The 24,528-nt window shown below is 38.1% G+C and overlaps 2 protein-coding genes across 3 annotated transcripts in view; both read left to right on the top strand.

Moving 5' to 3' along the window:
• BPTF (bromodomain PHD finger transcription factor) overlaps window positions 1–24,528 on the top strand; it is a gene marked incomplete at both ends in the record, with an annotated part of 131,060 nt that overhangs the window by 67,683 nt on the left and 38,849 nt on the right. For both annotated transcript variants that reach the window (XM_084237060.1, XM_084237061.1), the window contains 7 exons: window positions 7,550–7,679; window positions 7,897–8,035; window positions 13,185–13,364; window positions 14,598–16,905; window positions 20,990–21,114; window positions 21,634–21,762; window positions 24,278–24,428. In XM_084237060.1, coding sequence (XP_084093186.1) covers window positions 7,550–7,679; window positions 7,897–8,035; window positions 13,185–13,364; window positions 14,598–16,905; window positions 20,990–21,114; window positions 21,634–21,762; window positions 24,278–24,428 — 3,162 coding nt within the window. The remainder of the gene's footprint in view (window positions 1–7,549; window positions 7,680–7,896; window positions 8,036–13,184; window positions 13,365–14,597; window positions 16,906–20,989; window positions 21,115–21,633; window positions 21,763–24,277; window positions 24,429–24,528) is intronic.
• Window positions 11,344–11,694, top strand: LOC311173213 (mitochondrial import inner membrane translocase subunit TIM14-like; the record flags this gene model as incomplete). The annotated part of the gene is made up of 1 exon (XM_084237062.1): window positions 11,344–11,694. One exon carries the CDS (start codon window positions 11,344–11,346, stop codon window positions 11,692–11,694), a length of 351 nt encoding a protein of 116 aa, XP_084093188.1.

Below are 24,528 nucleotides of genomic sequence, written 5' to 3'. Positions count from 1 at the left end.
TCTGGTCTTCAAACATAATTTAAAATTACTGAATCAGACCTTTTATAAACATGTCTTTAAATAATTATTCAGTTTTTTTAAAGTCAAGGTTTTTTTTTTTCCCTTCTGGTTTGTCTTTATGACTAGTCTTCTAGACATGTCACTTACAGAGTTATAAAACTATATTATGAATATGCAAGTATGACACATTTGGTAATATACACAGAATGATTCTTTTTCATAGTATGAGGTGAGGTAAAATGGAACACTAAATGTTTTGAAATTTATAGACCATGAGTCATGAAATTTTGATATTAGTTATATGACTTCTACTCTGGCAACACTGTGGTCACATATTTCTAGGTGACAGATTTTTTAATCTAACCCTAAGGAAGTATTTAGAATTTCAACTAGATATTTTATTCATGAAATACTTGTTTATTGTGATGTTCAATGAAAAGCTTTGAGAGCAATCTAAATATCTTCATAGTTGCAGAGTATTTTTAAAATAATGATAAATAGAATCAGATTTGAGACAATTGCAAAAACATTATTGAAAATACTAAAAGAGGGCATCCCTGGTGGTGCAGCAGGTTGAGTGCTGTGCTGTGAAGCTGTTCGCAGCCTATGCAGCACAGGTTCTATTCCCAGCCTGCCAGGGAGCTACCCACATGGTGCAGCAGACCTCTCCTAACTCACCCACTGCTCCCCTCAGCAGTGCATTTTGGTCAGTCTGCCTGTTCTATTCCCCGCTCTGTCTCTGGTGAATCCTCTCACCTCCCACTACTCTGGCCTGTACCCAGTTCTTATATGCATAAATAAATAAATAAATCTTAAAAAAGAAGTAGATTAGAGTCAGTAAAAATTTGTAACTATGGAATAAACCAAAGTTTTCTCCTTTCCTCTCTCTACTTCCCCTTTCCCTTCCTTCTTTGCCTCTTTTATACGCCTTCCTTCTTCATCTGTGCCTTCTTTCTTCTGTGCTTCCCTTTTTGTCTTTATTTTCTTTCCTTCCTGATTCATTCACCATCACCCAAAATAGACTTAAGGTGAGCATTATTTCTCTCATTTATATGTCCAGTAAGATTGTGTGTACATGTGTGTGTCCATATACTACAAGTGGCTTTCCTTTCTTATGTTTACTGTGTGATAGATGTATAAGCTTTTGGGTTCCATATTGCTACAATATGTAGTAATAAAATGAACACTTGCGAATACACCATAGGTCTAAAAATAAGGATATTTTCATCATTGTATGTTTTGCACATTCCCTTCCCTTCCCTGAGAGATAGCTGTAATTTTTATTTATTTTTTTTAAATAATAAATTTTATTTTTATATTCCCCATACAATTGCAGCCCCCCCATTCTGACCCCAATCCCTCCCCTCCCGCCCCCCGCCCCCCAAAAAGTGTCTCTGGTTCATAGTTTTTTGTTGATTTTGATTTTCACTTTCTTATAGTCATTCATTTTCCTGGTCCCTTATTTAAGTTTTCTAGATTCCTGCTATGAGTGAGACCATCCGGTATTTTTCTTTTTCTTTTTGGCTTATTTCGCTGAGCATGATCCCTTCCAGCGCCATCCATGTTGCTGCAAATTGCATGTGTTTATCTTTTTTTGAATGCTGAGTAATATTCCATGGTATATATGTACCACATCTTCTTGATCCAGTCATCTATTTTTGGGCATTTGGGTTGTTTCCAAAGCTTAGCTATTGTAAACAGTGCTGGATAGCTGTAATTTTTAAGTGTGTGTACCCTTCTTTTTGTGTGGTTTCATCACATATGTATGTATCAGTAAATAGTGGATTATTTTCTGTTGTTTAAATTTTATAATGTGTCATACTAATAGACTGAGTTGAGATTAATTTTTATTGTCTTATTATTACACAATAATAAAAATGGGTTAATATGCACAATATATTTTTAAAAGTCTACAGTTTAGTAAGGAAGAAAACCCAAACTATTAAGTAGGAAAAAAGGGCAAAATAAAAATATAATTCACAGGAGACACAATAGCCATAAAACACGAAAAGATGCTTAACCCCCCTGATTTGGCAGGGAAAGTGCACATTAAAACTAGGAACTGCTGTTATTTCTCATCCATCAGATTGGCAAATAAAAATTGGAAGAGATTTCTGATATATTGCTATTAAAAGAGTAACTAGAATAAGAAAACAATTTGGTAAAAACAAAGTAGAAAATGCAGTTTTACCGCTAATTAAATACCTTATGAGGAGAGATATAGAAAAACATTCCTTATAATATTTTGTAATGGTGAAATTTGGTAACAATCCCTAAATGTCCATATTGGCATGTTTAAAGAGATTCTGTAATAGACTACCATAGGGCAGTGAAAAACAAATGAAGTCAAAAAGTGCCAGTAAGATTGACTCTCACAAATGTACGACAAAGTGAAAAATCTCTTTCCTAAAAATTACATGCAGTGTGATTCCTTTTCTGTTAGGCTAACACAATGTTACACTGTTTCTCAGCGGTGTAGACATTTGTGGTAAAATTTTAAAAGAAACGCAGAGACTCTATGCTTGAAACAAATATACCTGTAAATAAACAACAAATGCTCAAAAAAAATCATAATGGAAAATTAGAAAACATTTTGAATCAAATGTTCATGAGAGCACTATATATATTAAAAATCATGTAGTGCAACTAAAAAGTATGCAGGAGAAAATGGTAGCCATCACTGTTTACCTCAGAAAAGAAGAATTGTAAATTAATTCACTGGGCATCATCTTAAGCATTCACCCCAAAGAAAGGAAATACTAATAAATATTAAACATTTGATGAAATAGAGTACCTTTATTTTAATTTATAGCCCTATAATGAAATTTCCTGCAAAGCAGGAGGGAGGAGGAAAAAGCGCAAATGCTACTATCAAGAAAAAAGGGGGGCATGCCAACCAATATTTCTGATTCTCTGTCACTGGTACTGGGAACTTTAAACCTTCACAGAATCTATGAATACATATTCAGGCTTCCTGCATTCCTCAGAGAAAGACGCCCACCAGATTCTTCCTTTTGGGTGGGTAAAGTATTGGGAAGACCCACCAGTCTACACTGGACAGGAGGGCATAGCCATGTTCCTTTCTCAGTCAAGAAAAGAATTTCTGGTTCAGCTTAAAGAATGCCACTGTACCTGTGAGCAAGGAGGTGAGCAAGACGATGGTTTCAGAAGGAAGTTCTTAACATTACGGACAGCAATACTATTTAAATTCTTTCATAAAGTAAAAGGAGGAAACCTGACTGGTTGTTATTTCTGTTAGTGTAAAAGTTATTAAACTTGATGAATAACAATAGAAAATAGATAAATAGAAAATTTGGGCCCTGTCTCTTTTATAAATATTTATAATTGATTTAATAATTGATAGCCAAAAGATGTATATTCAAAAAATCTTAAATATTAGCAAGTGTATTCACAAGTAAATTAAGATGATAAAATGGTCTCCCCTCAGCTTGGAAGTACCTGTCCATTCTTAGGACACTGTTAATACCATGCTATTTTAAGGAGTGAAGAAAATTTAAATCATCTCATTAGATGCTAAGAAAGTGTTTGTTAAGAAGGTTTAGTTCATTATTACATCTCAGTTAAAAAAAAACAACAAAGTTAAATAGGAACATGAATAGTCCTTTTTTTGTGTGTGTGAAGATTTATTTTTAACCACATGAAAGCATATCATGCTTTTTGGCGAAACTCTTGAAGCATTCCCGTTAACATGCAGGTGAAACAAAATGAAGATGCCCACTATCACTGCTGTCCTTTAACTTTTCTTGAAACTATAGCCAATGCAATTTGCCAAGAGAAATAAAACACACACACACACACACACCAGGAAATATAAGCACAAATAGAATATGCAGTCTGTTTAATTATGAATCCAAGAAAATTGACTGAAAAAAAATCAAACAGTATGAAAATTAATTAAAGCAGCTGCTACGCTGAGCTATAAGTTTTGTGTCTACAAACAGTAACCATGTAGAAAATCTAATGGGAGTCCTGAGTTAAGTCACAAATTGAATATACACAAAAGTGAAAACCTTGTAAGCAATAATGCAAGTGGGCAAATGATAACCTACCCAATGAGAAGGTCAAAGCCCAGGTCAGTCAGGAGAACTGACCTGAGGATATTCACAAGGTACACCAGAGACACCTCAGAAGGCTTGAAGCAGAAAGCATAGAGCAGTGGCTTTGGATCCCAGCTCCACACTGGACCTGTTTACCAAAGTCCTGCCAGAGAGCTGAGTGCGGTGAACAGTCTTCCCAGACTTGCTCATGACCTTTCTGTATTTCACCAAAGGAGTCTTTTGTAAACTTGTGAACAAGTTTATTTTTACCTTCTTTTAATAGTGACAGCATTGCTTTTGCTTATGCAGCTAATTTTATTCTTGCTTCTAAGTTTTCAAACGCCAAGCTTTATTATGTGTGGGATACATGCATAGGTGATAAAACTGTAAAGAAAAACAAATGAATGAATGGTAATGACTACCTGGAGTTTTAGGACACACTAGCTTCAGATGTGGCTATCAATAAAGTTCTATTTCTTAACCTGGTAACTTTTTAAAATATATTTTTAAAAATTACAATAAAAGTAAAGATTCCGCAATAACAAAGAAACCTTGAACCTTGACTAGAAATAAATTTCACAAGAAATACTTAGGACCATGTAAAGAAATTAAAGTTTTGCTAAGGAAAGAAAGAGGTACTTGAAGAAAATGAAAAGATATATCATGCTTAGATGTGTGTATTACATTTCTTAAAAATGCCATGCTTTAAATTAATAAGTATATTAATTCAAAATATCAACAGTAGTGTTCATTTGCTTTGTGAGTAAAATGTTCCCTTCTTGGGGCACTACGAGGCTTGATTAAAATGATCTAATATTTCATCTAGAAATTTAATGTACAAGGAAAAGGAAGTAAATGGTAGGGGAAAAAGGACATAAGGTATTAGAACATATTTTGAAGCTACAGTGATCTAAATAATTTGTACTGCACAAGTAAAGCAGTGGAATAGAGCAGAGAATTCAGAAATAGACCTAAACCTTGGGAGTCTAGTTATGATAGCATCGCACATCAACAGAGGAAGAGGGCATTTTAGAGAACATGTCCCTGCATCCCTGCCTCGGCAGAAACATTTGATAAATTTGAAGATTTTAAAAAAGAACAAACTCTTAAAAACAGTAAACATTTTCAATAAGAAAAGCATGGATTAATTTATGTTTTTGTTGTGATACTTTCTTTTTAAACAGATATAAAACCCAGATGCCATAGAGGAAAAAAGTGGATATATGTTTTTAAAATTCTGAGTGGAAAAATAATAATATAATCAAACTCAAAAGACAGATGGCAAACTGAGGAAAAATATTTGCACCACAAATGGAAATTTCCTTAATTGACAAAGACCTTTTTATAAATGAAAAAGGACTAATAGTCCAGTACAGACAAGACAAAGGATTTGAACAGGCATTTTGCAGAAAAATAAATATGAAAGGCCAGTAGACATAAAAAGGATATGCTTACTTCTCATAATTAAAGAAATGTAAATCAAAACAGTGGATAATATTGCTTATTCAATTGGGCTATTTAGATAACTTGAGTGAAGGTGGGAAAGCAGGGTGACTGTATAATTGATGGGGGTGTGACGTGTACAATTTAAAGAGCAGTTTGGCACTGTCAGCTTTTTAAATGCCACAAACTATGGGCTCAGCCACCCTTCCACTGGGGAACACAGCAGGCTACTCCTAAGTTTACCAAGAAAGGCATAAAATATTGTTTATTGCAGCTTTGTTTGTAATAGCAAAACAAATACAAGATCCTGGGTGTCACATGGAAACTGGGTTGAAACTCAGCCCATATTCCTGGTCCAACTTTCTGTTAAACCTTGGAAATGTGGCAGCAACACTTACCACCCATTGCACCTGCCAGTATGGCATACCAGCCTTGTCGGCCTTCATTCCTGAGGCCTCATGGCTGCAGAGTAGCCAAGTTTTCTGCCCAAGCAGGTGGAGTTGACCTGCTTGGAGCTCACTATTATCGCTGCTGTTTCCCATAAGGATTGTTCCCATAGCAGTGAGAACAATGGAATTTCTCAAGGAACGTTAGCATCACAGATTAACCCATAACTGTTTGGCCTGAAATCTCCAGCAAAGTGAGGACTCAGTATTTAGTGATGAGAATGGAACTGTTCCCCTATGAACAAGAGCTGAGCGTGCACCCAGTTGTGACCTCCTGGAGTGTCACGGCAGTGGTGTTGTCTGTTCCAGCCTCAACCAGGGAAGATGGCTCAGATGCTGTGTCAGGCCTGTCCTTTTAAGGGGTTTTAAAGCTGAGCCCAATTTTCTCGACTCTCTTGAGAAATAATACTTGGTCTGGCGCAGGGACCTGTTCCTTACTCTGTTAGGCCTAGACTGTCAGGTTATCCGCCATGCTGTGCTCCAGAGCCTGCCTCACTCCCTGCACAGTGGTTGTCAGTGGTATCCTAGTCATTAAGTTAACCCTGATGAGAATCCACTCCCTTGCCCCACCTCCCATCATTCTAGAGCCTTGTGAGTGTCTGCTCTACTATGTATGTGCAGTTACTCTCCTGGCCTAGGGGAGCTAGATTCTGGGTCCTGTAGTCACAGAGTCACAAAGCTTTCTTAAGTAGAGATAACTAAATTAGGAGTTTTGGGTGGAGGGATGGAGATAAAATGAAATCCCATTTCAATTTTTTAGCACCTCCACTCCCCCTTCCCCAGGTTGACAAAAGATCTGTTTAATTCTTTCCAAATAGCTGTGCATGCAAAATTGGCTTTATCTGGGTAGTGTGTGATTAAAAACAATTCTCCTACCACTAATCTCTTAGAGACATGAACTCCTCTCTCCGTACCTATCGTTAATGTCCCTGCTGATGAAAACTATTCCTTTTCATGAAAGTCTAGTCTATTCCCCTTAATGTAGCACCTCACCACAGCCCATCTCCCTACTGGTAGGGGCAGCATATCTTTGCTCCCTTCCCCTCGTCCCAGACTGGGAGCCCCATGGGGTATAGGAAGCATGCATTCTTTCAGTGGACCCTGTGGGACGCTTTAAAATCTCCAGATCTAGACAGAAAGAATCAGAAATATTGGTTGATAAAATGAAAGGGATTTGTTGATCCTTTTTTGCAAGGGAAAGAGTAAAGTGTCCTTTAATAGGGGAGGGGTTCAATAAATTATGGTATGTCCTTGCAAAGGTACCTTATTTAATTCTTTAAAATGATCTGTATATTCTGGTATGGAAGGATCTAGTTTATTCATTGATTAAAAACTGACTTTGTGTTTGTGATAGAATATCCCTGTCACAGAAATAGAAAGTTAGTGTTTGTAGATGTTTTAGAAATAAGTCAGTTGTGAGGTGGGGCGCATATGAGAAAGGTAGCATGTTTTGTTTCTACCTTTTTCAACTCTTTGGTTTTCCTCTAATGGAATTGTACCTCTACTTAGGTTTGTGAGTTGGGGTTGTCATTGACTATAGTTTTATCTTTTTTATTGGTCAAATTTAAATGTAATTCTCTCTTTCTATCCTTATATTCTTAGATTGCACAGGATGACATCTATTGAAAGAGAAGAAAAGGAGAAAGTCAAAAAAAAAGAGAAAAAACAAGAAGAGGAAGAAACAATGCAACAAGCTACATGGGTAAAATACACATTTCCAGTGAAACATCAGGTAATTTTTTACTATAATCTTTATAAAAATAAATCGTAGCTATTTCTGAGACTTACTCTGTAACTTTGAGTATTTTATAATTTTGCTTTACTTTTGACACCATATTGAAATAGACTGGTAAATTTAATTAGTTTGCCTTATTGTTGATCTCGTTTGGTAAAGATATATAAAGCTACATGTGCTTTATAAGCATTCTCATCCTTCTCATTTACACCAGGTTTGGAAACAAAAAGGAGAGGAATACAGAGTGACAGGATATGGTGGTTGGAGCTGGATTAGTAAAACTCATGTATATAGGTTTGTTCCTAAATTGCCAGGCAATACTAATGTGAATTACAGGAAGTCATTAGAAGGAGGTAAGTAATCAAAGTTATTTTTTTCTGCATAATAATTCCTGATTTGTATTATTTTTTTAAACATTGGTGATATGTTGACATATTTCTGAAAATTTTAATAGAACATGCAAATCACTAATATAGTTTACTAATTATAAACTCTGAAAATTTTTAAATTAGTTTTATTCACAGGATTTTATCTGGGTTTCAGTAAAAGAAAAATAACAGAACTTAGTAAAAGGAAAAAGACTTCAGCTACCTATTTGTTCTTCTAAAATCTTTTAATTTCATGCTGCTTGAGTCTTGAGTATCTGGAAACCTCAGCGTTGTAGCACTAGCAGAACCAGAAAGGAATTGATAGAGGCTTCTATAACAGTGTCACATAAATGAAGCATTAACTCAGTGCTGTTAGCTAACATTTTATTTATTTATTTTTAAGATTTATTTTATTTGTGCATATAAGAGCTGGGATGTATGCCAGAGGTGTGTGTGTGAGAGAGAGGGTTCACCAGAGATAGAGGGGGAGCAGAACAGGCAGATCTACTGAAATACACTGCTGAGGGGAGCAGCGGGTGAGACAGGAGGGGTCTGCTGCGCCATGGGGGTCAGCTCCCTGGTCAGGGATCGAACTCATGCTGCAGTGGCTGGTGATAGCTGATTCATAGTGCTGAGACTTTGCGCCACCGTGGAGGCCCACTAACATTTTAGTATTTGGAATCACAGAACTCTAGTAGTGAGCTGCCTTTTAAGAGATCAGATATTTGAACGCGCATTACCTGACCAGATTTTTTCTTGATGAGGTTAACTGACATATCACAATTCACCAGCGAAAGTGATAGAATCCTGGCGAAAGCCGGAGACTCCTGGGCCCCATTACCTTTTTGTACTCTACCGTGCAGTCTCTCCTTTGTAGATTTTTAAAAGTAATTCTGTTTACCGTGCAACATAATTTATGGTGTGATGTATTCTTTCCTATGAAGCCTGTGCTCTAGTGCCAAATGAGTACTGTCTGCCCGCCTAACTGATTGATCTGGCTTCCTTGTGAATTTCTGATGAAACCTTCACTGATAGATTTTTGAAAATATCAATGTGGGACAGTTATTGGAGTACCTTTTTTTTTTTTTTTTTTTAAAGATTTATTTATGAGGGCCTCCCTGGTAGCGCAGCGGTTGAGCACTGGGTTGCAAAGCTGCCCGCAGCCTTTGCAGCGCTGGTTCGATCCCCGGCCACCAGAGGAGGGTCCCACATGGCGCGCAGACCTCTCCTGCCGCCCGCTGCTCCCCTCAGCAGTGTACCTCGGTCCTTCTGCCTGTTCTGCTCCCTGCTCTGGCGAATTCTCTCACCCTCCCGTGCTTCTGACTGTACTCAGTGCTTGTATAAATAAATAAATAAATCTTAAAAAAAAAAAAAAAAAAGAATGATTCTATACTTCTTACTTTGAGAACTCAGCAGCCTCTTTAAAAAAAAAAAAAAAAAAAAGATTTATTTATGAAGGGCCTCCCCTGGTGGCGCAGGCAGTTGGGTGCATCGCCGTGAAGCTGTCCGCAGCCTCTTGCAGTGCCGGTTCGATCCCGGCCGGCTGGCAAGGGTCCCACATGGCATGGCAGACCTCTCCTGTCGCGCCGACTTCTCCCCTCAGCAGTGTATTTCGTCAGTCTGCCTGTTCTGTTCCCCGCTCTGTCTCTGGTGAATCCTCTCACCCTTCTGCACATCTGGCCTGTACCCTGGTTCTTGTATAAATAAATAAATCTTTAAAAAAATATATTTATATATTCATGTAAGAACCGGGGTACAAGCCAGAGGTGTTGGGGAGGTGAGAGGATTCACCAGAGACAGAGTGGGGAGCAGAACAGGCAGACTTACTGAAATACACTGCTTAGGGGAGCAGCAGGTGAGACAGGAGAGGTCTCCTGCGCCATGTGGGTAGCTCCCTGCCTGGCCAGGGATCAAACGTGTGCTGCAGAGGCTGTATTGATTCATAGTGCAGTGCTTAACCCCTTGCACCAGTGGGGAGGCCCTGGATTACATTTTAACGGACAAAAATAGAAATTATATAAGACTTTTTATAGGAACTAGGAAATTATATAAGAGTATTTTATAGGAACTAGGAGTTTTTTGTACATAGTAGATTCTCCATAAATACTTTTAAATTTTTAAATAGAAATAATTGTGTCATCTGATTATGTTTGAGCTAAATGTCCATTATAACAAATTCCACAAGATTATTCTAATATTTTATTACTGTTTAACTTCTACAGTTACCCATATAGCACTTAGAATTATAGAGAACTTTTGTTTAATTGTGTCTGAACTGGTTTGTCCTGTGTAATGATATGCAAAGTAATTAGACATTTACAGTTTATTTTGTATCTACTTTCCTTAGCACAGGGTTTTCCAAATGCTGGGCTTTTATCCAGTCAGTTTGGAAGTTGGACTTTAAGCATCTTCTTTTCTCATAGGTAGTAGCTGGGAAGAAAGCAGCAGTGCATGTTTTTGGTATGACTTGGCTGTAGAGTAGGAATTTTTATAGTCAGAGCAGCAATAACCACCAATGTATAATCACAGAGCTATTGATCCCTATCCTCATGGCAAATCTAATCTGATTATTGATAGATGCACAGATGGGTTGAAAAAACAGAGAAATGCACTTCAGGGAACACTTAGCGACACAAGACCAGAGTGTTCCACTTGTTTGGCTGCTGACGGTTGCTGATCTCTAACTCTAACCTCTGTTCTAACGCAGGCTGTGTGCATTTGCCTTGCATGTTAATTTATAGCTTCACTAAAGGCTATTGGTCAGTATTCTTTATGTCATGAGGACTTTTAATGGGGGAACCAACATTTTAGAGTTTTCTATTTTAAATAGCAGGGTTCTTAGAAGCTATAGATGGGCTTAACCACTGTCATATCAAGCTCTTTTTGGGCAACTTGAAACCATTGAAAACATGTTTGCTCAGTTCTGAAATAACTAAGGAAAGTAATAAGGAGATCAAGTTCATTTTTTATCTTTTTGTTACCTGTGGGATCCAGACACATCCTGTCACCCTCCCTTTGCAATTGTCTCCTTCTCTCACCAGTATCCTGCTATTGTGACAGCTATTGAGTGTGGTTTTTGCATGTTTCCATTCCCTTGTCAGTCTTTCTAGAAAGAATTGTTCATTTGACCGTTTTGCGACCGCGCTGCCATACTTCCCGGAGCCTGCACCGGGGCTTGTGCTGGCCAGCGGTGGTCGCGCGGGTGTCTGGCGGGGACATGGGGCTGGTGGCCGTGGCCTCTGGTCTGGGATGAGCCGCGCTCTCAGTGGAGGCAGGAGAGCTGAGCCGGAGCCATGGCCAGTACAATGGTAGCAGCTGGACTGACCATTGCTGCTGCAGGATTTGCAGGCCGCTGTGTTTTGCAAGCCATGAAGCATATGGAGCCTCAAGTAAAACAAGTTTTTCAAAGCCTACCAAAATCTGCTTTCAGTGGTGGCTATTACAGAGATGGATTTGAACCAAAAATGACTAAACGGGAAGCAGCATTAATACTAGGTGTAAGCCCTACTGCCAATAAAGGAAAAATAAGAGATGCTCATCGACCAATTATGCTTTTAAATCACCCAGACAAGGGAGGATGTCCTTATATAGCAGCCAAAATCAATGAAGCTAAAGATTTACTAGAAGGTCAAGCCAAAAAATGAAGTAAATGTTACGATGAATTTTAAGTTCTTAGCAGTTTATGTATAAATACCAACTTTTTGAGCCCTATATGAGGGCTTTAGATCATTGTAAGTAACTGATGCAAATATAAATCAGGCTATTTGTAAATCATAAAATTTGGAGATTAATACTCAGTTATGGATAAACAAATACGATTTGAATAACAATACTGTTCATTACTCATTAAATTTTGTACCTACTTGAAGGCACAGTGTTCTCAGTAAGTTCCCCAGTCTTAATGGGAGACCAGTAAACTGGCAATGGAAAAAAAAAAAAATTGTTCATTTGAGTAAAACGATGCCACTAGGACCCAAGAAGATTCAGCTAGATAGTAGTTCTGTTTTATATGTTTAAATTCATTTTCTTATGGAATATTTGAAATTACACAAAGGTAAAAGAGAATAGAATAATGAACTTTTATGTAACCATCCTTTAACTCTAACAGTTACACAAATTCTATCATATTTGTTTCAGTTATCATTGTCTATTTTTATCCTGAATTTTTCCCCTTGTATTTAATGCAAATCCTAGAAATCATTTTGTCAAAGGTCGTTCAGTATGTAGGAAATAGACTTTCTTTTCCACAGCCATCATACCATTATCACAGATTCTCAGTCCATATCTAACTACCCACTTGTCTCAGAGATGCCTTTTTATTGTTATCAGGTAAATCAGGTCAAAACAAGGACCAGGCCCCGCACTGCCTTTGGTCACTCTTAAGTCTTTTATTCAATGATAGACTTAAGTATTCTTGACCTGGAGTCCATGGACAAATTCATGGCTGTCCAAGGACCCATTGAAATTGATTCCAGACATTTGTGTACTTACTTATTTTCTGGAGAGAGCATCATAGTGTTTATCCAATTTAATATGGTTGTGTTACACAAGGTATATTAGGAGCCATTGATACAGACTTTCTGGACAGGTTGAAATAGTCTCTCATGGGAATGCTTCAGAAGCCCATTTAAAATGCAGTCATTCTTAGGCCTCCCTGGTGGTTGAGCGCTGGGTTGCGAAGCTGCCCGCAGCCTCTGCAGGGCTGGTTCAATTCCCGCTGCTCCCCAGCCACCGGAGGCGCGCAGACCTCTCCTACTGCCCGCTGCTCCCCTCAGCAGTGTACTTCAGTCTGCCTGCTCTGCTCCCCGCTCTGGCTCTAGTGAATTCTCTCACCCTCCCGCGCTTCTGACTGTACCCAGTGCTTGTATAAATAAATGAAAATAAATCTTAAAAAATAAATAAATAAACAAACAAATAAATAAAATGCAGTCATTCCTTTTATGCTTTAGATCAGCCTAGCATGTAAGAAATGCCAGTTTTTTGTTTTTCTCCAACTTTTGTTTTTATCTTTAACAAAAAATAGTGGAGTATATATAAGCTGCTGGAAAATGCTTGATAATTCTCACAAAAGTAGATCCATTAAATTGCTAATATTCAAGATGCCTGAAATCACTATGAACTTGGTTCCTTTTAGCCAAAAATAATACGGATGAAAATATGGATGAGTCAGATAGAAGGAAAAGTCCACGAAGTCCAAAAAAAATAAAAACAGAGCCTGATTCTGAGAAAAGTGAGGTAAAGGATTCAGATACTGCAAAAGGAACAGACCAAAGTGACATGGACATTTCAAAGATTACTGAGAAGGAAGCCCGAGGTAAGGAGAGTCAGGTGTGAAGGGCAGCCTGGGGTGATAAGAATGCGCTGGATCTAGTTCTAGCAAGAAAGGTACTGTGTTGTCTTTATTGAAACAACATTCATATGCCATATAATTACCCATTTAAAGTGTAGAATTCAGTGATTTTCAGTATACTTATAGTATATTTCTGTTGTTCAATCATTTAAACATTGTCATCTCCCCAGAAGAAGCCACATAACCATCAGCAGTCAGTCCCCAATTAACACCCAACAAACACACCCCCAGCCCACCAGTCTACTTTCTGTCTCCATGGATTCGCCTGTTTTGGACATTCTGTACAGATGGAGTCATATAATATGTGGTCCTTTGTGGTTATCTTATTTCACTTAACGTAATGTTTCAAGGTTCACCCATGCTATAGCATGTATCGACATTCCTTTTCATTTCCAAGTAAAGATTCATTGTATAGCTATGCCACATTTTCCTTATCCATTCATCAGTTGATGAACATTTGGGCTGGTTCTGCTTTTTGCCTATCACAAATGATGCTGATATAAATCTTTATATACAGGTTGTTTTGTGGACGTTTGTGAACATCTCTTGTTTAATTCCTAGAAGTGGACTTGCTGGGTCATGAGATAACTCTACATTCAACTTTCTGAGGAACTTACATGGTTTTTGGGGTGGGGGGGATGTTTTTTTAAAACTAGATAATGCATGAGCCTTAAGATACAACTAAACTTCTGAACCAGCCTTTCCAACACAAATTAGGGGATTTGGGACTGATAAACTCAATGGTATGTTTGTGGCCAGTCAGTTATCAAGGTTACAGCTTAGAAGTATAGCTCTTTTTATATTTATGTAGTTTTTAATGTATTTTCCCACTGGTTTTTAGTAATTTGTAAAAAAAATTTATGATTATAAAATACTCTGCAAAATCTTACATAAACTTACTCATATATGTAATAGCTGTCGTATAATTAGTAATTTTTCACTGTGGTATTTCATCATTTTTAGCTACTAAGAATATTTAATAATTTGGAGTGTATGTGGTTTTTCAGCCTTTTATAATGTTTCACCCTGTCCATCGACCCATTTTAATCATATATCAAGAACTTTGAAATATATAGATATTTCTACTTAAGCTCTTGAGTGAAAATGAGAAAAATTGGTAGTTTTTTAAGTTAAAATATTATGAATTCCACATTTCAGACTGAAAATTGCACTTAAATAAATGTCTTTGTTCCACAGATGTAAAAGAAGTTTTAGATTCTGACAATGATAAGTCCTTTAAGGAAGAACCAATGGAAATAGATGATGATATGAAAACGGAGCCACATATAAATTGTCAGGAAAGTTCTCAAGTAGATGTGGTCAATGTCAGTGAGGGTTTTCATCTAAGGACTAGTTATAAAAAGAAAATCAAGTCATCCAAACTAGATGGACTTCTTGAAAGGAGAATTAAGCAGTTTACACTGGAAGAAAAACAGCGCCTTGAAAAAATGAAGATGGAGGGTGGAATTAAGGGTATAGGGAAAACCTCTACAAGTTCTTTGAAAAGTTTGTCTGAGTTACCAGGAATAACAAAAGCAAAAGAAGAGTGTCAAAGTGACTTGCTTGGACAAGAACCAAGCCCTAACACAAGTAATGATAAATCTGAAGACCTGATTCGTGAATGTTCACAGAGTGATTCCTCAATTCTTGGAATCAGTGATCCTGATCATACAACAAACAAACTTTATCCAAAAGATCAAATGTTAGATGATGTCTCCATTCAGAGCCCAGAGACAAATTGTCAGAAACAAAATTCTGTTGGAAGTGACCTAGATGAGAATCTTTGTAAATCTGCTAGTAAAGACCAGGAACCCAGTAAGGTTAAAACAAAAGGAAGTGATTTTCTCATTGATGAGAAACTAACCAGTGCAGATGAAATTGGTACTTTGATCTATAAGAACAAAAAACCACTCACACAGGAGGGTAATGATACCAGTGTTTCTCCTTCCCAGAGCCCTTTACTTTCGTCAGTACCTAAAAGTACTGATGATAGAGATACCCCATCTCTGTCAAAAGCCATGGACTTTGAAGGAAAACTGGGATGTGACTCTGAATATAATAGTACTTTGGAAAATAGTTCTGATACTATGTCTATTCACGACAGTAGTGGTGAAGAAGATATGATTGTTCAGAATAGCAGTGAAAGTATTTCTGAACAATTCATAACTCAAGAACAAAGCATTGAAGACTTGGAACCATTGAAGCATGAGTTTGTTTCAGATAAGTCCTCTGGAAACTGTGATGACAGGCTGCAGGGTAAGGTAACTGAAGCAAATGGCAAAAAATCAAGTCAAGAACAGAAATTAGAGGAGAGAACAGTTAATAAATGTATTGATCAAGTAAATTTAAAAAGCATCACTGACAAAAGGAATAATGAAAATCGAGAATCTGAAAGGAAAGGCCAGAAAGCAAGTTCCTTTCAAATGAATGGAAAAGATAATAAACCTAAAGTACATTTGAAAGGGGAATGCTTGAAGGAAATCTCTGAGAGTAAAGTAGTAAGTGGTGACATTGAATCAAAGGTTAATAATATAAATAATGTAGTTCCTGAAAATGATATTAAGTCTTTGACTACTAAAGAATCTCCTGTTAAGCCATTCATGAATGGTGATGTCATCATGGAAGATTTTAATGAAAATAACTTGGAAGCAAAATCATGTTCACTGAGATCTCCAGGTGCTGAAGGTGATTACCAAGATAACGTCAAGGCACTGCCTTCGACCAGAGAGTCTGTGAGCACACACACCACCACACCTCCACCCTCTTGTCCAGAAAGTAGTGCAGCCAATCAGGTAGAAGACATGGAGATTGAAACTTCAGAAGATAAGAAGATTACTCCATCGCCTATTACTTCTGGAGAGGAATCTAACCTGAGTAATGAATTTATTGATGAAAATAGTCTGCTCACCAACAAAGATGAAAATGTCAATGGAGAATCTAAAAGAAAAACAGTCATCACAGAAGTTACCACTTTGACATCCACAGTGGCCACAGAATCAAAGACCGTAATCAAGGTGGCAAAAGGCGATAAGCAAACTGTAGTCTCTTCCACAGAAAACTGTGCCAAGTCCACTGTTACAACCACCACTACAACAGTAACAAAGCTTTCCACACCCTCCACAGGCAGCAGTGTAGATATCATCTCTGTGAAGGAGCAGAGCAAAACCGTGGTCACCACGACAGTGACAGACTCACTGACCACCGCAGGAGGCACTCTGGTGACATCGATGACTGTGAGCAAAGAATATTCCACAAGAGACAAAGTGAAACTCATGAAATTTTCAAGACCCAAGAAGACACGTTCAGGTACAGCTCTGCCATCCTATAGGAAGTTTGTTACCAAGAGCAGCAAGAAGAGCATATTTGTACTGCCCAATGATGACTTAAAAAAGTTGGCCAGAAAAGGAGGAATCCGAGAAGTCCCTTATTTTAATTACAATGCAAAACCTGCCTTGGATATATGGCCATATCCTTCTCCTAGACCGACCTTTGGTATCACTTGGAGGTATGTACTTTAAAATGCATTTGGGGAAGGGAGAAACTTTAATAAGAATATCTCATTTTTTTTAAAAAAATGAGATAATAGAGATGAGATAGGGAAGCAAATATTTAATGACTGAAGTAATGGAAATAAGATAAAGTTTTGAACTTGGCCAGCTGGTAGCTACTAAAGTTTCCTTTAGGGGAAATTGTCTAAAGATGGAAAATATAAGGGAATCCTTTAGAATGAAATTCAATTTTACTTTTCACAAGACAAAAGAAACATGTCAAACATGGCTGTTTTGTGGTCTGACTTTCCAGTTATTGCCATGTATTTGCTCTGGGATCGAGATAATCATAGAATTGGATAATCACCAATTTCATGGAATGTTTATATTTTATTTCTTTTGGATAATTCATAAAAGCATAAGACATAGGAAACATGCCTATAAATCACACACAGTTCATCATGATGTGGAAAACTTCCTAATGTAATTTTTCTGCATGATAAATAATTGTTCTGGAACTCTCTGTTACTTATGTGAGAAAAGGTAGTCTCTGAGATGCTTTTTAAACCCAGAAATAGCCTTAATTAAAAATTTTCTGGGCATTCAGTTTGGGGGATGAATCATAAGTACATCGTATTGGCAGTTATAAGATCATGTAGTTGATCATGTAATATTGGGAAAGAATCTTAGAAATTCTTATCTTTTATAGATGTGTAATAATTTGCTTCTGGCCGCAGAGGGACAGAGTTAGGAACAGTGCCCGGATTTACTACATCCCAGTCCAGGACTTTATCTGCTACATTGCATTTCACATATTTGTCCTTGCTTTGTCCTTTTTTCATATTCTTGTCTTTTTATCTTTCACTCTTACAATTGAGAAAAGATGGAGCATAAACATAACGGTTCTGGGGGACATACTCACAAAGCAGGAGCCATCTTGGTTGCAGTTACATTTGATAGGATCCTGGAATGATCACTTCAGTAGTTTACTGAGCAGACTCCATTTCACTTCAGGCTTCATTTCTATGTCTTTTAATATGTTTCCAGTTTCTTTAAGTTAAAATCATACTTTTTTTGTTTCCTTTAAGTTACAATTAGCTAGTATTGAAGACCCAAAAAATGAAGTCTATGAATACGCTCTATAAAGAAATTCATTTATAAATATGACCAGAGTTGGTTTGGCCAAGTTTTTTATAACTCATCTTTTGATTTAAATTAAAATATCATCACTCCATTACACATTCAATAGAGACAGCTGAAAAGTACAATTTCTCTGCAGGGCCTGCAATGAAGGATTTGCAGAATCCTGCAGGGAATCAAGGAACTCTTCATTACAGTTCATGGATTTGTAGGATTACTCTGCACTTTTCTGCTTTCTTCATTGAGAGCGGTCCCAAAATGTATCCTTGACTGTCCTGCAGGTAACTTCTTTCCCACTGGAAAAGTTACTATGTACAAATAATTTAATTAAAATGACCCAGGCCGGCCTTTCTGCTCTCTTATATTCTGAAATGGAAGGCAGGCTCGTCTGGGAAGCACTTTTCTCTGAGCCAGTTCTCATCAAGTGTTGCCCGGGGCCCTTTTCTGCATGGCCGGGTTTCAGGAGCCTTGTACTGTTCTGTTTTAATATGACTGTGAGCACAATTTGTATCTGTTTAGTTAATTTCCTGTTTTTTAATGGAAGTAGACACCTTCCTGTACATTTTAAACATATTTGCCTTCAAATATATGCTATGGTCTTAATTTGCTGAAGTTGAAAGAAACATAATCCCCTTTCTGATGGAGGCATGGGTAAAAAAATGTCAATTATTCTGGACTTTAGAATGCATTTTAAAAAATGGATCACGATAAGAATCATGCATGTGAAATGCATTTTTATACTGACACTTGAATAAAATATGTCTGGTGCTTAGAGTGGGAGCTAAGAAAGCCAAAGGCACATGTGTGATCTCTATTGATTTAACAAGAAGGCTGACCAGTACTGAAAAAGTGAAATTTGTTTCATCAACTCATTAGGGCCTCTTTTTCCTTCCACACTGTCCATTTTCTCCCAGGCCCTTTTCTCCCAGGCCCTGATTCTGTGTTTCATTGTCACTTTGAACCGGGAGTCCTCTCCACAGTGCTGCCCCCCAAATACTGATTTATCCTGTGAATATTCTGACTGAGTGGAGCAAGCATTTAAACAGGGCATGTTGACTACTGCAGGTCAGGAAGGGGGAAAGCATTTGTCACCTGTCCATCACATCTGCCAGCAGTGCTTCCCTTTACAACCCACCTAGTGCTGAAGACATTTCAGAGACCTTGTAGAGATGATCTGTAATGCTTGTCTTTACTCCTTCCCGTTGATACAGTAGACTCTGGTTCTGCCTCCTTCTCTCATGCCAGCTTCATCTCTTGCTGCACCTCCACACCCCTTCCCAATAGCCCTTGTACACCTGACGTGGTTTCTAGAAAGAAGTGTGTGCTCTTTCACACTTTGCTCTAAGCTATTTGTATCCCATTGCCTTAGTCAGGCATCCCTATGTCCTTGTCCTTTGAGACTCCAACAAAGCTCTCCCCTCATCCCCGAGCCAAGTCACATGCCCCTCCCTGTGCTTCCCTCTCTTATAGCTCCTGAGCATACTTGACTGTGTCCCAGCTCCTTTCACACACTCTTACAGGTAGAAGGCCTCATATTCTTGTTTGAATGCATGAGGTGTGTTTCCCTACCTGTTGGTGTTTCTACTATAAAATGGGGATGCTTTTTGCAGGGAGAAGAGAGAGTGAGTATTTCTCTTTCCAAATAAATGTTCATTTGCTTTCTGCCACAAGTCCAGAGTTCCCCAGGCATTTCTATATATACATATAAAGTGTGGTCTGAAAGTGGCACTTTCCCTCTCTCAGTACAATCCTGCACTAGTTAACATTCTCCCTCCACTGTATGAATTGTTCTGTCCAGGTCCAAGGATTCACAGGGTGATCACACCACAAAATCACCGTGTCACAGTGGAGACAGGAAGTTAAGAAATTGCAACTTTTGACTTAGAGCTTTCCCTTTCACACGTTGCTCATTTTTCCTACTTAACATTAAGAATAGAAAACATTGTCTTTCAAATACAAATTATCTTAAGATTACCTTCTCCCTCTGTTAGAAAAGGAAATTACTTTAGTTTTGTAGGTTTTCTCCACACTGAAATTAACTAGAATGTTCATTTAGTGTGTAGAAGAGTCAACGAGTTACACGAACATCACTAATACAGAATTGACAGCCAAGGGCTGCTTTTAAATATCCTATGATTAATTCCACTTTAGGACATGACCTTCATTGCAATTATACATTTGTTTTGAAATATGTTTTAATATTTTTAAAAGAATATCTAAAATGTTCAATATTTAGCTTTGCCCACAATGCTTACAAAAAACCTGAACCAGATTCCTTTGTTACCTGATTAGTACCTAATACCACATTGTCCTTTTTTATTACTGTATTGTAGGATCCCAAAACTACCATAATGTTGTTAAAGTATTGTTAATATCTGTCATCCAGTAGTTCTAGTTTTGCAGAACCAGCAATTGGATACAAAATTTTCTGTCCATTTGGAAATGTCTTACTGGATTTGTGAGGTCTCTTAGTGTTTTTGCATTGCTTTTTGAGAAAATTTAAGCATTCATTTTTTTTCCCAGCAAAAATCAGTTAAGATTTTATCCTTCAAAATGATTTTATCACATTTGATAGCAGTTATTTCTTGCTGTGTATTTGCTCTTCTTCAAAATTTTTCTAACACATTTTAGTAGATTTATAAATTCTTCATAAGTAGTTACCATATCAATCTTGCAATGAGACATGCTGATTTTACTTATTTATATGGCATTTAAAATGACTGCAGACCCTTTTTTAAAAGTCATTCAGGTGCCTATTATGCCTAGGAACAAAAACTTATGTTAAAAGATACATAAGAGCCAACGTGCTTACAAAACTGTATTGTATATCTTGAAGTCATGAGGACAGGAAACAGTCTTCCAGTTTATAGAATATGTGCTTGTGTGTGCATGTGGGTGTGTGTACACATATAAATATATATATGTGGTTTTATGTGGTTTTTTCTTGGGTTTTTCTTTCAGGTATAGACTACAGACCGTAAAGTCCTTAGCTGGGGTGAGCCTTATGTTACGGCTACTGTGGGCAAGTCTGAGATGGGATGACATGGCCGCCAAGGCTCCTCCAGGAGGAGGGACTACACGGACAGGTGAGGGCTTTTTATTTCCTAGTTTAAGTTTAATTTTAAGCATATCTGTTATTTATTAAAAACATAATGCTTGTGTTTTAAAAAATACATCTTTGTATAGGCTATAAAATCCAGGGTGCCAGGAGGGAGGGTTCAAATTATAAGGTGAGTCAGCTACCTGTACCAATCTGAATATTTAAAGGATTTTTATTAGTGTGGAGTATAACTCATTTTGATGGTGGCATCTAGAATGCTGTTCTTGCTGCTACCTCTCTCCTAGGGTTTTTATTATCTTGACAAGAGTTTTGCCAATAGTAACTAAACAGCCCCCAAGGAGCATTTTGCCCAGCTTAGACATTTTCAGTGAAGAAGAAATACAGTGTTATTGCAGTCTAGCAATGTACCTGTAGTCATTAATTAACCAAATGTTTCCAAAAGTTTATTCCATGTGTGTCTCTTTTAAAGCACCAGATGTTGTACCTTTTTAGTCTCTGAATATTTTCAGTGGTTATTAATACTATGTGAATTACATCACCATAGAAACATCTGAAACTGAAATCACAACAACAGAAATAATTAAGAGGCGAGATGTTGGTCCTTACGGCATTCGATCTGAATATTGTATCAGGAAAATCATTTGTCCCATTGGGGTTCCAGAAGCACCAAAAGGTAAGGAGTAGAAAGAATTCTCTTCTTTCATTATTACCTGTTAGCTCACCTTCTAATCAAAATTTGATTATAAATATTTCCTTAACTCTTTTCTCAACTTTTGGAAAAGATATTTTTCTACTGTAGTTCTGTTTCAAGTATAGTACTTCATATTCCATTAGACACACGTTGGTGCTTATAAGCATTGGGCCATGCACAGGGACGGTGAGAAAGCTATAGTAAAACGCTTAGGATTAAGGTGTGGAGTAGTGATTGACATCACACCATCAGCTCCAGGAGGGCAGCCTTCAGATCTGCCTGCTTTTTTGTAGTCCTTACACTGCTGCACATCTGACACCTCAGTCGTCCCTGCCGGTTTGTTCACTGAAGAGTTAATTAGCTCTTAGGAAATATTTCAGTGCTTAGAGTAGAAATAATCTAAGAATCGGGCCTCCCTTGGTAGCACAGGCAAATGAGTGCAGTGCTGTAAAGCTTTCCGCAGCCTCTGCAGCGCAGGTTCGATCCCGGCTGTCCTGTGAGATTCCCACATGCATGGCAGACCTCTCATGTCTCGTCCACTGCCTGTACCCTGGTTCTTGTATGCATGAATAAATAAATCTTTAAGGAAAAAAAGAAATAATCTAAGAATCATAAAGAAACAGGAAACATTTACAGAGCTCCTACGTGATAGATACTGGGTGGTAAATCCATAGAAGATGAGTTCTCAAGGAAGTAGAGAAGAGGTAATAGTATTACAGTACTTTTAACTATTAACCTAAGTTGCAATAAAATGAGAAGGATTAAATGGTGATATTGAGGAAAAAACAAAGTTAATGTTATTTTATAAATAATTATGACTGTCCACCTAGAAAAACATGAGAAAATTTGTGAGAATCAAAGCTGTTAATGCTAAAAAGAGTTCAGTAAGGTATCCAGATTCAAGATGTATAAATAGACAAAAGTCAATAGTTTCATACATTGCAATAAAAATATTTAGAGGGGAGGGACTCCCTGGTGACCTAGGGGTGAAGTCTCAGCACTATCACCACTATAGCCTGAGATCGATCCCTGGCCATGGAGCTACCCACATGGCACAGCAAACCTCTCCTGTCTCACCCACTACTCCCCTCAGCAGTAGATTTCAGTAGATTTCCCCTGTTCTGCTCACCACTCTGTCTTTGGTGAATCCTCTCACTCCCCTCATACCTCTGGCCTACACCCCAGATCGTCTACATAAAAAAAATTTAAAACTATGGGCCTCCCTGGTGGCGCAAGGGGTTAAGTGTCAGCACTATCAAGCTATCTGCAGCCACTGCAGCACGAGTTTGATTCCCAGCCACGGAGCTGACCCACATGGCACAGCAGACCTCTCCTGTCTCACCCGCTGCTCCCCTCAGCAGTATATTTCAGTCAGTCCACCAGTTCTGCTCCCCACTTTTGTCTTTGGTGAATCCTCTCACACACGTACACACGCGCGCGCACACACACACCTACACACCTCTGGCCTACACCTCCGTTCTTACATGCATAAATTAAAAAAAAAATCTTAAAAAAAATAAAGTTAAAAACCTAAAGAAAACTCAAAGAAAAACCTATTTAGGAGGGAAGAATCTGTTAAGGGATGTGCAATTTAGATTGAAATATGCTTTTTTATTGAAGTTAATCACTTCAAACTTGAAACTTGATTGAATTCAAAAGTTCTTCTTGGAGACAAAAATGACTGAGAATGACCTTTTTGGAAAAAAACCCAATCGGGGGAACCTTAGGAAATATTAACACAACTAAAACCGTTGAACTGGCCCAAGACTACAGCTCGGTTGTTGGGCAGACACAGGCAGAAGAGTGCGCCCCTGCCCACCGCCAGCCTCTACCACACACCCGCTGTGCAGACCGCCGCGGCACCTCCACTGCCTCTCTTTGGCTCCTGTCACTCTGTAGACAGCCCAGACCTTACTGCTGTTTCACTCTCCTGCTGCGGCTTCCCTTTTCCCTGCACATATGAAAAGGTTCAATAATTGTCTCTCCCTACTGTATTTTTTCAGTCTTGTCATTAGGAGATTTTATTTATCCTTAATAGTTTCAGTGCTCTGATGGGGAGTTACAGATTACCAGGATCGCAATCCATGTTGCCATATGAAGGATGAATTAGCATTAGTCAATCGTGGGGGAAGGAGACTAGGAATGGTGCTCCAGGCTGAGGGAACAGACTGTGTAAAGGCCTTAGGCCCCTTCTATCAGGGGTCCACAAACCACTGCCTGCGAGCCTTGACCCACCTTGTTCATAAAGTGTGCTTGGAGCACTGCCACACTTCCTCACGTATTGTCTTGGGCTCCTTTCATGTTATAAAGACAGAGCTGAGTAGAAACAGAGACCATCTGGCCTGCATAGTCTGAAGTATTTACCATCTGGCCCTTTAAGAAAAATTTTGTGCCAACCTCACCCCCTCTCTGCTTTTCATGGTAAGAGAGAAGATGCCATAAGTACTATAATTTTAGGTGCTGTGTTGCTTGAAATACTCTGATTTCTTTTCCAAAGAAACACCTACACCTCAGAGGAAAGGTCTTCGATCAAGTGCGTTAAGGCCAAAGAGACCAGAAACACCCAAGCAAACTGGCCCTGTTATTATTGAAACCTGGGTAGCAGAAGAAGAGTTGGAATTATGGGAGATCAGGGCATTTGCTGAGCGGTAAGGAAATGGTTCACATGTGATCAGATATTTGAGAATTTTATCACTTCAAAATTAAGAATTACTCCTTTGATAGTTTATTCAATATGTCCCAGGTAAT

Source organism: Talpa europaea (assembly GCF_964194135.1).
Source record: "Talpa europaea genome assembly, chromosome: 7".
Classification (NCBI taxonomy): Eukaryota; Metazoa; Chordata; class Mammalia; order Eulipotyphla; family Talpidae; genus Talpa; species Talpa europaea.
This window is presented reverse-complemented; position numbering and strand designations above follow the sequence as displayed.